Source organism: Amblyomma mixtum, chromosome 2, assembly GCF_055824585.1.
Source record: "Amblyomma mixtum isolate Tamu chromosome 2, ASM5582458v1, whole genome shotgun sequence".
In the NCBI taxonomy this organism is placed as follows: Eukaryota; Metazoa; Arthropoda; class Arachnida; order Ixodida; family Ixodidae; genus Amblyomma; species Amblyomma mixtum.
The window spans coordinates 83,073,972-83,087,627 of NC_143013.1; the positions used below are offsets into that span (position 1 = coordinate 83,073,972).

General features: G+C 44.7%; 1 protein-coding gene across 1 annotated transcript in view; it reads right to left on the reverse strand.

The window, feature by feature from the left end:
• LOC149359958 (carcinine transporter-like) overlaps positions 1-13,656 on the reverse strand; it is a 38,483-nt gene that overhangs the window by 11,924 nt on the left and 12,903 nt on the right. The window contains exons 4-7 of the mRNA XM_089572061.1: positions 9,181-9,349; positions 8,953-9,079; positions 7,657-7,769; positions 3,010-3,224 (exon numbers count right to left, since the gene is read on the reverse strand). Of these exons, the coding sequence (XP_089428187.1) occupies positions 3,010-3,224; positions 7,657-7,769; positions 8,953-9,079; positions 9,181-9,349 (624 nt within the window). The remainder of the gene's footprint in view (positions 1-3,009; positions 3,225-7,656; positions 7,770-8,952; positions 9,080-9,180; positions 9,350-13,656) is intronic.

Consider the following 13,656-nt stretch of genomic DNA (forward strand, 5'->3'; position numbering starts at 1 on the left):
AGCAAACTTGGGATAGCCTTTATTGCGCACAAGACAGTGACTCTGCATATTCCGCTTTTATTAATATTTTTAAACCATTATATGATACACACTTTCCACGCAAAAAAATTACAAGGCCATCGAAAGCGCGGAAACCTTGGCTGCCCCCTGAGCTTCTTGACATGATCAAACAAAAACATTTTTTATATGCCAAATTTGTAAAATCTAGGGATGAAGCCTTGCTTAAGAAGTTTAAGAAATACAGAAACAGTTTAACAAAAAAACTTAGAGCTGCCAAAGATGCTTATTTTTTAGCAATATTTAGTGACCCTGCTAACCAGCAAAGTGATGTACTTTGGCGCAAATTGAATGCTTTGTTACAGCCTAGCTCCTACTCAGCTATTCCTGATATATTGAAACATGATGGGCAGCAAATTTCTGGAGGTGCAGTACCAGACGCGTTTAATGAAGTTTTTACTCAAGCACCGCAACAGGACATAGAACACAGCCTCACTAACTACGCTCAGTTTCTTCCAGTAAACAGGAATGGAGCATCGCTTTTCCTTGCTCCCACTACCTCTCTTGAAGTTTTTTCATGTATCAGAGCTACAAGCAATAGCAAGTCACTAGATGCCGATGGCATCCAGATTCGCCCTGTAAAGTTTGTGCTCGATATTATAAGCCCTATTCTTGCCCATGTTTATAACATAATATTATCAACAGGTACCTTTCCTAAGAGGATGCAAATCACCCGCGTTGTTCCCGTCTTCAAGCGCGGTGATAAAACTGCACTGAATAATTATCTTCCTATATCAATAGTTCCAGTATTTTCTAAGGGCATTGAGAAGATAATGCATGAGCGATTACTCTCATTCTTCAACCGCCACCATTTGATTGCAGACTTTCAACATGGTTTTAGAAAGCATCGCTCTACGGAAACAGCCCTCCTGAGCCAAAAAGAAATAATTTTAGACGCGTTCAGGTGTAAGCATATGGCATTAGGCATATATATAGACTTCTCTAAGGCTTTTGATTTAATTAATCATTCCATCCTTCTTAACAAATTAGAAATGTATGGTGTGCGTGGAATTGCCCACTCGCTTTTGTCATCTTATCTGTCCCACAGGTCACAGTTTGTAGAAGCAAATAACGCAATATCTTCACGGAAGGCAGTTACCACTGGTGTGCCGCAAGGAAGCATTTTGGACCTACTTTTATTCTTAATTTACATAAATGACATTGCAAGCTGCACAGATAATGCTACATTCGTTTCGTATGCCGATGACACAACCATTTTTATTACAGGCAACGCGGAAACAGATTTAGAAATAAAGGCTAATAAGATACTGTCTGACTTAGAACGCTGGTCCGCGATAAAATGCTTAAAAATCAACCCGATGAAAACAAAAGTAATCTTGTACACGCCTAGAGGTAAGATGTTGACAACTAATATGAATTTGTGTCTGGGCAGTGAGCAGTTAGAGATAGTGGACTCCGTTAACATCCTTGGGGTGCATTTTTCAAAGCACCTTACCTGGAATGAGCATGTTGATCACCTACAATCAAAATTGTCATCTGCCATTGGTGTCATTGCTCGTCTGCGTCGCATTCTCCCGACCAAGGTAAAATTAATGTTGTACAATGCACTGGTGGTATCTATCATGCAGTATTGCATCATGGTGTGGGGCACAACTGGCGTGACAAACTTGCAGAAACTACATTTGCTACAAAAAAGAGCTGTACGTTACATAGCTGATGTCCATTATACATACTCCACAAAACCACTTTTTCCAAAATATGAAATTCTTCCTGTGTTTTGTTTTTATAATTACAGGTTGATGTTGTGCTACAAAGGTTTTGTAAAGTTTGGCATTGATTACATAATTCATCTGGCAGAACTACAAAAAAAACACAAATATTCGTCAGACCCGACATAAAGAAATGTGGTTTGTACACACCCCGAGAACCTCCTATGATGAGCAATCTCTATCTTATACATTACCTTCGCTGTTAAACTTACTAGACCGACAAAATTTTGATCCCTCCAGAAACCTAAACTGTCGCATTAAACATTTTTGTCAACTTCTTCATTTGCAAGACTAAACCATGCCTTCCTATTCGCCTAATTTTGTTCACCACTGTTGCTTATGTGTGTTGATTTATCTGTATTACCTTTTGTTGCTTCTCCGATTGATTCCCGTCTTGTTTCATTCTGTATTACCCGTTGCTTTGTGATATTTTTTCATTTTTTTGTGCAAGACTGGCCGTCGTCCTGCTGTCATGCCAACTAACAAGGGGTCGGGACCTCGTCAAGCTGTTCGAGCTTTTAGTCCCGTACTCCTCCTTTTCTAAGGAAATAAAATGAATGATTGATGATTGATTGATTGAAGGGCGTCCGGTGAGGTCGTCATCTCCCACTCTTTCTTTACCTTCTTGGAGTAGCTTGTGCCACTCATAAACACCTGACCTACCCATGGCAACATCACTGTAGTCCTTCTTAATCATTTCGTGAGTCTCTTTGCCCGTTTTACCAAGTTTTACACAACATTTTATCGCGTATCGCTGATCTAGTAAACGCTCGATGATTCTGCCTGACGAGGTGCTTCGATAGCGGTTCACAGTACAAGCGACTTGCTCTCTTCAACAGCCGAGAGCCGACTGCCGATTTTTCTCAGCGTTTCCAGTATCCCCCTTCACCGATCCTGCGCGCGCAGACCGCCTCAAGTCCGCCCGTTCGCCCAGGAAAAAACCAGTCCTACTACTTTCAGAACAGACCCTGTATATACCCCCCCGCGAGGCGACACCTCCTCTCTCTCTACCCCAGCGGAGCACACTGGTGGAGCGAGCGGTGACGGCAGGGGCATCGACGGCGGCGCCATCTGTTGGAGCGCGGCTGCGGCGTTGCACGGCAACGACGGCTCAAGGTCGTTCGGGGGCCACGGCATACGGCTCAAGTGCGACCACGCGACGAGTCGAGGTGGCTGGCGTAGTGTTGCTTTCGCAACAAAAGATTGGCAGCAGTGGGCTCACACGAAGGCGAGACCACGGCTGCCCAGCAAGCGGCAGCCGAGAGCAGCATGAAGAAGACGTTGGGCCAGCGGCGGCCGAAGCGGTCCATGCTCCACCAGCCGACCGCGTTGGCTGGAAACTCGACCATAGCCAGGTACAGGAAGTTGAGGAACTCGTTGCCAGTCAGGTGCGTCACGTTGATGTGGAGGCCGCCGTAGACGCTGCTGTTGGCAGACCTGGACGCGATAAAGGTCAAAGATGAAGCCGATGCCACAGCTGGGAGTATAGCAGTGAGTGTACAAAGATCGGTATTCATTTTGCTCATAACCTGTCCCGTGGTCATCACTGGTGTCGGTGTATTGGCGAGTGCGGAATTACGAGAATGTTTGCTCACCATTGAATACCGATGTGAGCAATAATAAAGGAAACTTTCAGAACGACAATTTTTTTTATTCTGTGAATAACTTAAAGACGCGTTAGGGGACCAATCATCTATAGAAGTAGAAGAAAAAAGAAGTAAGCTTGGTTCTTACACTCGGGGTGAAATTATTATTTGCACAAGAATCAGTTCTGCCGAGTGTCAATGCTGCGCAGCTACGGAAGGTGGCGCAGACGTAAAGAGCTCGACAGGCTTAGCCTGAGGCGTATTCATCGATGCACGAAATAACTGGGCACAAAAAGAAAATGGCATTTTGCGCTGATCTTGACTGCATGCGTATGAGTGAGCAATCCATGAGGAGAATTTGCAGAAATAACTACTGTTAAGGTTAGGAAGCTCGCCATACAATAACCGATTGCTTCCTCGTTTCAACAAAAGTATACTACCGCTCAATGCCAAGGTGCTCTTCGCTGTGGAGCCCATGAATGGTCGCTTAAATTCGACAACTACATCACTCTGCCATCAGTGCAGGACATGACATTGTCTACCAATGGCTACCGGGGCACAGCGACATAGCAGAGAATCACCTTGCGGATGAGGTCGCGCGAACTGCTCACCAGGACGGCGATTTTGTGTCGATACTCCTTTCGAGATCAGACACAGAGGGCCGGCTTCGCGCACTTTCTTTCTTTCTTTATTGTTTCCTCAGACACAGTCCAAGAGGGGGTCGAGGGTAATGGCGACGGAGCGCCTGACAAGGGCCCCCGCCCCCTTGTACAATGTACATAAAACAAAACTAGCAAAACAATGTTCGGTGAAGCAGTCGTCCTAAGATAAATCAATGGGAAAACAAAAGGTGGCTATTTCCTGTCAGAATCACACGGCATTAGAGACAATTTCATTTCCTATACAGCAGATTGGCGATACAAAAAAAACAGTAATTGAATCGTACATCGGGAGTATGCTGAATAGAGCATTAAACCAATACATGATTTACACATTAGCACTTTATACCCAGTAGACGCAACCGTGAGAGTCGTCGCCAAGCGAAGACATTAGATCATATTACAGTTGGTAAGACATGACGAGAGGAATACAAGATAGAACAAAGGTTACACTTTTCGGAATAGTTACAGTAATGAGAATTTAGTACCGTTGTTCACAAGAAACTTCTTACAGTATTTCTTAAAAAATTGTGCACCTTTATTAAAGTATATCTGCATCATATCTGTTCGGTTCAAATCGTTCGTTATTTGAAAAGATAATGATTGTCTTCCGTAGTTTGTTCTAACTGGCGGCATTCTTAGTTTTGGATTTCGATGCTGTCTGAACTTGAACTATGTACTGTGGGAATATGTAGCCTGTATCTATGGATCCATTGCAGTAATTTAAAGTAGTATACCTGGTCACTTGCGCTGGACATCACGATTGCCGCGTGGAATTCCGGCCAATTTTCCAATTCATGTTTAAAATTATTGGACCCAGATCAGAGGCTCCGGCTTCCATCCGGCCTACCTCGACGTGAAGAAACTTTACTGCGTCGCCTGTGGCTTTGTGTAGTTTTCGCCAGCCATTATTCTTTCTTGATCGGTATGGCTGATAGCCCTGCATGTGCCATCTGCGGGTATCACGAGACTATCACACATTCTTTGTGACTGCCCGGCGTACAGCGTCGAAAGGCAGTCGTTCAGCCGTACGCTTTAGCGTCTAGATCCACACCGACTGACAGAAATGAATATTCTTGGCCACTGGCCGCGGCGATCATCGACGGTGAAGGCCTCGAAGGCACTGCTCCGCTTCTAGCGGACTTCTGACCTGCATGATAGGCTGTGACATCACGAATGCCAACTTTCATGTGACTTCAATTTTCTGTTACTCTCCTTTCTCTTTCATTTTTTTTATCCCCTCACCCTTTTTCCACCGAGTAGGGTAGGAAATCGATTTATTCTTTCGGTTAACATTCCTGCCTCATCCTTTCGGTTAACATCCCTCCTTATTCCTCCTCCTCCTCCTACCGCTCAATGCAAAGGTATAACTTTTCTAGTGCAAACATTTGGGAACATTTTTACAGCGTTGCGAAAGTGCTAAAGAAGACAATCAGATAAAATACAGCTGCGGCAAATGTCGTCGCGACTCGAATATCAATCTCATTACAAAAGTTAAAACGTAAGAGCACCGGGAGGTACTAAATAATCCGCAGTCGACCAGTGCTTCGTCTCCTTTAGTCCAGGTACCGCTTTGGCAAGTTAGACACACTAAATCAATGAATCGGATTGGAATAGAAATGCTTTAACAGGCTCGTAATGTGAAGAAGAGCACATTTCCCCTTGAAGGAGGAGGGTGTCGTCGCAACCGTAGACGTGCTTCAGGCTCTGCCTCCTGAGTTCTCTGCGCCTGCTTCCGCTTCAGCGGTTTCGTACACTAGCGCTCTCGGGAAAGCGGGACCACGCGTTCCCGCGTTCTCTTTAAGTACGAGACATACTGCACAGTGAGTGCGCTCTTCATCAGTAGTGTTCCCCGCTGCGAGGCATGCAGGCCTGGACGTCTGTATCAGCAATGGCCCCAATGCGGCATGTTTTGCTCAATAAACAGGAGCATCAAGAGGCTGTGCTTGCTATCGGGCACAGACTTTAATCGACAATGCAGTGCACGCAACAAATTTGATGAGTTGAAATGTGGACCTGTTTTTGAGCAAAGGCTATAGGTTTTCCCAGAAGCAGTGAACATTGAATTAGGCAGCAACCCTCTGCCGTAACATATCATGCCAGCGGCATCATTTGATTTGACAGCGTGGGTGGTTGGTACTTCAGCTTTGAAGACCAATCCAAGAGCTGTACTTCGTAGCAGGCTTTCTTGGACGCTATGCGTGCACAAAATTATCGGGTCGCTACGTTTAGAGAACAAGGCTCAAACTTTCCAGTCAACATGAAAACAAGGCGCTTGTTTGATTCATAATCACCGAACAGCTCAAGGTTAGAAGTCAAGCTAGCTCGTTGCAAACATACGTCGAGTTTCAAAGAAACTTCCTGGATAATGCGATGCATTGACAAGACAAGTGTTTTTCTTTCATCTAATAACCGAAATTGCTGCTATAACCTTCCTCGCCACGAGTACATGGATTGCATCCAGTTTTGACGCAGTGTTAGCGGATTAATTAATTTGGCATAACTACTCAACGTACTCATTTATTTTGTATACTGACCGCCGTCATAGTTGCTTGAAACAGCCCTTGATTTTGTTTGCTCATTCTTTTTCGAATATTGCAGGCCCTTCTCGTGCATAACAGGAGTGCTAGGAAAATGACAACAGCGGATCGAATTAAGGAAAGCAATGTAGGGACAGTGAAGATGAAGAAGAGTGTGCGGTATCTCCAATAGGCAATGAGGAGGAAGTAGCCGAGAGCACGAGCGTGGGTGTGGCAGCAGTAGCACACTCTAGGGATTGTCTCACCAATGTTTTATACAGGGTGTTTCACCTAAGATTTTACAAAGCATATTAAAATAGGCTTTCTGAGTTAGAAGAGCGCTTTTTTCGGCACAGCATTGTCAGCAGTATAGTACATCAGAATGCAGCTAAGACCTGCTAACTAGCCGCTGGTTAACACATACTGAATAGTTAACTTTTTAACTATTACAGTTAGCCTCCTTAATTATTGAGAGGAATGTAGGACAACATACGTAATATCCATATCAGTTTGAAGAATTCCTAAAACGCGATTACCCTCGGAGCTGTGGCTCAACAAATTCTGACTGCATCGCGCCAAAATGCATGTGCTTTCGAGGAGCTTGCAGGCAAAGCAACCTGTCCACTGCGCGTAATTCATGGAAATAGCTAAAATTTCTTGGGCCACAGCACCGAAGGTAGCTGCGTTTTAGGTATTCTAAAACCTGATATGGATATTACTTACGCTGGCATACACGCATCTCAATAATTAAAGAGCCTAACAGTAATAGTTAAACATCAAACTATTTATTAATAGTTATGCTTCTTGATAATTAGCACATCTCAGCTCTATTCTGATGTAATACACCGTTGACAATGCTATGCCGAAAAAAATGCTGTTCTAGATAAAAAAGCCTATTTAAAAAAAATTGTTAAATCTTAGGTGACAGATCGTGTATACGCATTAATTTTTGCAGCGGGAGGAGCCATAAGTAATATTTTCCTGTGGAAAAACAACTTTCCTTAGGGTTTATCTTCATTTTAGTGACATCCCCTGTAAATGATTTTTTTTTTATCTCCTGTGTCTACGTAGGTAACGAGACGGAGGAAATGGCATATTGACTCACCATACAAGCGTAAAAATCAGCAGGTACTTTCGCATCTTGGGCTTAGTGACCAGGTCGAGAATCGAGCCCGATTTTTCCACTTCCTCTTCGGCGCTGATGCCTTGCAGAACTTGCTGAAATAGGTAACCAGTGGTAGGTAAGAAATAGGTAACCAGTGCATACAGTGACATATAGAGAGAAACATTACGAGGACGATTAAGATTCGCCTTAACAGTAGACGCGACAGCGCCTTCACCTCCTTTTATGCACCCCTTAGTGGCACTGGCGCGGGATGGAAACTTTCCACACGTCACCACGGCCTGCTTCGCCCGGTGTACTTCTTCAGCGTACCCACCCCCATCTGAGAAGTGCACCCGCTGCTGAGAATAACTGAGGCCAATAATTTATTGACAAACATTTGTGCACGAAGCTCCATTTACAACATTCGGCCGATAGTAAAAAGCGTCCGTGCAGCCTTTAAAGGCCCTTCAGAAAAGATTGGATACTATGCTACTAACACAGATTTCTCCTTAGCAAGAGTGTCGGGCTAGATGGTTTGTAGCTTGGAACGCCATGAAGATTTCCAGAAAAAAAATTGGCAGGGGCTTAGCTTTGGTTAAGCCTGGTAGGTTGCGAAAGCAGCTGTTTTATACTGCATATGCAGCGCCTCCAGTGGGAAGAGCGCGGCGCGCCGTGGCAAGAGGCTGCCGTTACCCGACGAGCCGAGTTGGTAGCCCGTCTCTTGCTCCCGTCTCTGGTATGACGTCACGCTATAACATCACTAGCGCCTCTAGCGGGAGGAGCTGCGCAGTGCGCCGTGGCAGCTCCGCCGCGCCCATGCTAACCGCGCGAGCTGGGGCCCTGTCTCTCGGTCTGGCGCGACGTCACATGGTCACGTGAAAATGGTTTGTGCGCGCGCCCTCTCGCGGCAGCTTCGCAGTGCGCCGTGGCAGCTCGGCCGCGCCCATGCTAACCGCGCGAGCTGGGGCACTGTCTCTCTTGTCTAGCGTGACGTCACCACAGGGGTCAGCTAAAGGTCAATGGTGGAAGCGCCACGACCACACTAATGGCTCGAAAGTGAGAGCAGTATTGCTTTCGCAATAAAAAAAACTGCAACACAGAGAAAGACGGCAGGATAAATGGACGCTTAAAATACCAAAAGCGCCTGACAGAAAAAGTAGTCCTAACTATCAATGTTTGATTTCTGACTCAAGAAGAAAGCGCCCGAAGTGAGGCCCTCAGCGATAAGACGATATATGAAATGCCTTTGCAATTGGAGGGAACGGTATCGCCGAAGTATCGGCCCAGCGCACTGACCTTGAGCTTCTGGTCGAGGTCTACCGGAGGTTCGACTTTGTTGCGGGCGGCGATGTTGCGCAGAATGGCCGAGGCCTCTTGTAGCCGGCCCTGCGACAAGAGCCACCGCGGAGATTCGGGGAGGATCCTACAACGAACACGCGAAGCCCGTCAAGGACAGAGTACGGAGGCTCAGCTCACCAACGGAGCCTTGTGGGCGCTTTAAGCGAGGAATCACGAACAGCTCACTTGAAGTACAAGAGGAGCGGCACCGTGCACGAGGCGCACACGGTTGCCAGCACCACCCACGTGCGGCTCAGGTAGGCGACCAGCGGCAGCAGGCACATGCCCAGCGTCCAGCCCATGCACGACACTCCCAGGATAAGGGTGCGCTGCTTGACGCCGACTAGTTCCAGCACTGCATAGACACACCCGGGAAAGAGCACTGTTTCCGATGGGCGGGAGGTGCTCTTTAAAGGAGTGCTGAAGCCATGTTCAAGACAAGAAAAAAACTTGGTGTGTCTCTGCATGCAAGGAAGCGTACAGGCAAGTACCAACTGTAAGCAAAGCTTAACACGTATATCGGACTACGGACACATGAAAAGTGATCTACCTTCCTCTCTCCCCATTCTGCCTCTCCCTTCGTTCTCTTTCCCACGTGTAGGGGAGCATACTGGGCGTCGCCTAGTAGTTTCAGCAGTAGTAGCAGTTGGTTGGTTGGTTTATGAGGTTTTAACGTCCCAAAGCGACTCAGGTTATGAGAGACGCCGTAGTGAAGGGCTCCGGAAATTTCGACCACCTGGGGTTCTTTAACGTGCACTGACATCGCACAGCACACGGGCCTCTAGAATTTCTCCTCCGAAGAAATTCAACCGCTGCGGCCGGAATCGAACCCGCGTCTTTCGGGTCAGCAGCCGAGCGCCATAACCACTGAGCTACCGCGGCGGCAGTAGTAGTAGTAGTAGTTTTAAGTTGCGCACGATGTCGGTTACCAGCACAACTGTTCATCTATATAAAATAATAGCATATTAACGCAACATAACTTCGCGGTAGTTTCTGATTTCGATTTCTTCGAGCAGGTGTTGTACTGACTCGTACTAACACAAGGATGTCGGCTTTCCCCCATAGGTCCTTCAGCTCAACTGCACCGGCTATATCGCAATCTCAGCAGCCGAAGGCTTTACCCAACCCAGCCTATGGCACTTACTCCGGTGACTCTGGCAGAAACGGCCCCAAATAAGCTTATTTCAAACCACATGCTGATGCAGCTCGCGATAGGTCCTGAAACTCGAAAGTAGTAGTAGTAGTAGTTTCGAGTTTCAGGACCTATCGCGACTGACATCGTGCTCAACTATTGTCCCTTCCCTCCCCCCCCCCCCCCCCCCCCCCTCCCGGCGATAAAAAGAAAGAATCTTCGACCTATAAATTGGACGCCGCGTCCTATAGTCTTTTAAAAAAGGCAGAGGGCAGCACATTCTCTGAAGTGCACAGGAAGCACTACTCAGGACGAGACGGGGCACGGTGGGGAGGCAAGAGTTGAATTTGAAGTTGAAGTTTTATTTCCATTTCAGTAAGAAATGAGGGACCCGAGACAAAAAGTAAACGTTAATTCACTTGACTGCGCTCAGGCCCCATTACATGGCAAAACAGCGAAGTGCCGGTAATAACAGTTATACCAGTACATTTACCAAACATTGTAGCTCTTACTACACATAGTTCACTTTTTTGTGTTTGTGTTAAGGGTAAAGGCACAATGTGAATGATAAACAGGATGAGCGAATAACAGCAGTTGGACATAGCAACCAACCTACAAAAATACAAAGAGACATAGGAGGAACACGCTACAGGACACCAGAAAAAAATTACATTTGGGAGAGAAAGTATGAATGTATTGATTTCTTATTAACATTTTCAACATTAACTTTATTTTGGCGAAAATAGTTTACTAGAGTGGGCAGAGTATGGCCGAGCATTTGCTGGCCTAACGTCGTTCGTACGAACGGTACCGTCCAGTTATGAGCAGAACGCGAAGGATATGTTCGTGTGAGTGTTGTTAAATTGGCGATCGAAAGCATTGCACTCTCAGAGGTCGTTATGTGCTGTTTGTAGCGAACTGCTAAGTTATACGAGTAGAGATAGTTTACTGACATTATTTTAAAATTCTTAAAAAGCGGCGCGGTATGAGTGCAATAGTCTTTTCCAGCTAAATGGCGAATAGCCTTTTTTTGTAGTGCATATAGTCGATTTAAATTTGTGTAGTCGTACCCCATACAAGGAAACAATAGTTTAGTTCAGACAAGAATAACGAGTTAAAGATATGCAGCTTAATTTTCGATGGCAGGAAGAAATGGAGTTTTGCTAGAATACCTACTGTTTTTGCCAGGCGTGAAGTTATTTCATTTATGTGCCTATCCCAGGACATATTTTTGTTGAAATAAACGCCTAGTGTTTTCATTTCATCAATAACTTTAATAGTAGCGTGGCCAAAAATTAGATTATTATTTGAGGGCATGATAGGCATCGGAGACTGCCTTGTGGAAAAAAGCATGGCTTTTTTTTGGTTACAATTATCTCCAGTGAATTCAATTTGCTCCAAGCGTTTAAATTATCCAATGATTGATTTATGTGATTTACAAGCTGGCTGTGATCATTGTTTCGAAATAATAGTGTTGTGTCATCACCGTACATTATATATTCTGGCCTTGTACTAATGTTTACAATGTCATTGACATAAAAATTAAACAAAAGGGGCCCTAGGATGCTTCCTTGAGGCACGCCTGTTGTAACACGCTTAGAAGAAGAAAGATTTTCGCCTTTTACAACTTTGTGTGCGATTACGAACGTATTAAGTCTAAGGGTATACCTCGAATTCCATATGTTTCTAACTTTTTTAGTAGAGTCTGATAATTTAAACGGTCGAACGCTTTGGAGTAGTCAATGTATACACCAGCGATCATCTCTTTGTTTTCAAAGCCTTTCATGATAAATTCTTTCTGTGCCAGGAGGGCCAGTTCAGAGGATCGGCCTCTACGAAAACTATATTGTGCGGAATTAGATTACATTTGTCTGCAAATTTAATGATTCTAGATTGTATTAATTTTTCTAAGGCCTTAGAAAAACAGGTAGTATAAATATCGGACGGTAGTTCGACAAGTTATTGTTATCACCCCCCTTGTGAAGTACGACTACTTTTGATGCCTGCATTTTATGAGGACAGCTTCCTGTGGAAAGATCTAAAACATATTTCACTGGCTTAATTTGTATATCATCGATATCACGAACCGGGCTATTGTTCAAAGAAATGAATGCTGTATGAATCTCACTCTCATCTGTGGGACCCAAGTACAAACTCTCACTGTTCCTATTGATTCCATTTATAGCCTCAGGATGATATGAACTCGAAACTAAATTTACAAAATGATTATTGAAAGCCTCCCCCAACTCAATGGCAGAAACCAGGGAGTTGTTTATTGTTAATTCACTAACGCTATGATCTGTAATAGAACGGTTTAGGGTCTTATTTATGTTTTTCCAGAGAACATCCGGTTTAGAGTTGCGCTCTGGCTGAAAAAGATCGGAAAGGTATTCTCGCTTCTTATTCCGTATAAAAGTGTTGGTTTTGTTTCTATGACGTTTAAATATCTCTCAGTCATTCGGGTCTCGTGTGGTTATGAACTTCTTAAAAATTTATCTTTCCTTCGTATCATTTTAAGGCATTCTTTTGATATCCAAGGTTTCTGAGATCTTGTTGGTTTTTGCTTGGGGACTGAAATAAATGACATGAGATACGCATTTAGAAATAGAGACAAGAAACTATTATACGCTTCATCAGAAGTTTCTGAACTATATACGACATCGCAGTTTGTTCCTAGGAGCATAGTGCGAATTTTTTTTAATGTGTTATTGTTTATGTTCTGTATTTTTGGACTAACGGCTCGCTTCTTCAGCCTATCTTTAGGTGTCATTCGACTAAATAGGAAAATTGGCATGTGGTCACTGATATGTGAGGCAAGAACACCGGAGGTAGTATTTTATTTATTTATTTATTTATTTCGCCCCGGGGCGATTGTAAGGCTAAAGAAGATGCGTTTGATGGTTTGCAAAGACGAAGACGAGGTGACAGTGCTCTCGAGAGCACTGTCACCTCGTCTTCGTCTTTGCAAACCATCAAACGCATCTTCTTTAGCCTTACAATTTATTTATTTTTTATTCCTCAAAGGTCCAGAAGGACATTACATGAGGGGTGGGCTGACAAAATTCTATTATTTTGGACACAGATGATCTTCGATGGCGGATTTGAAAAGGACTGGATTGATGATGGTCGCCACCTCGGATGGAAGGCCATTCCAGTCGTTGGCTGTTCTAAGAAAGAAAGACTGCTGATATGTTACAGTACGAGATTTCTCGGGGTAGAGAGCGTTTGGGTGGGAATTACGGGATATCCGATGAGCGCGTGTGATACGGGGGGCATCGTGGTTAAAGGTGTGAAAAATTTGTGATACAAGGAAAGACGGGCGATTTTGCGACGGCAGGCTAGTGTGGGAAGACTGAGCTGGGATTTTAATGCAGAAACGCTAGTGCGATAAGAGTAGTCAGACCAAATAAATCTGACAGCACGGTTCTGGACAGATTCGAGCACAGTGATAAGGTTAGCATTGAAAGGATCGTACGCTGCACATGCAAACTCAAGTTTAGGACGTATAAAAGTTAAGTAAGCAGGAAGTT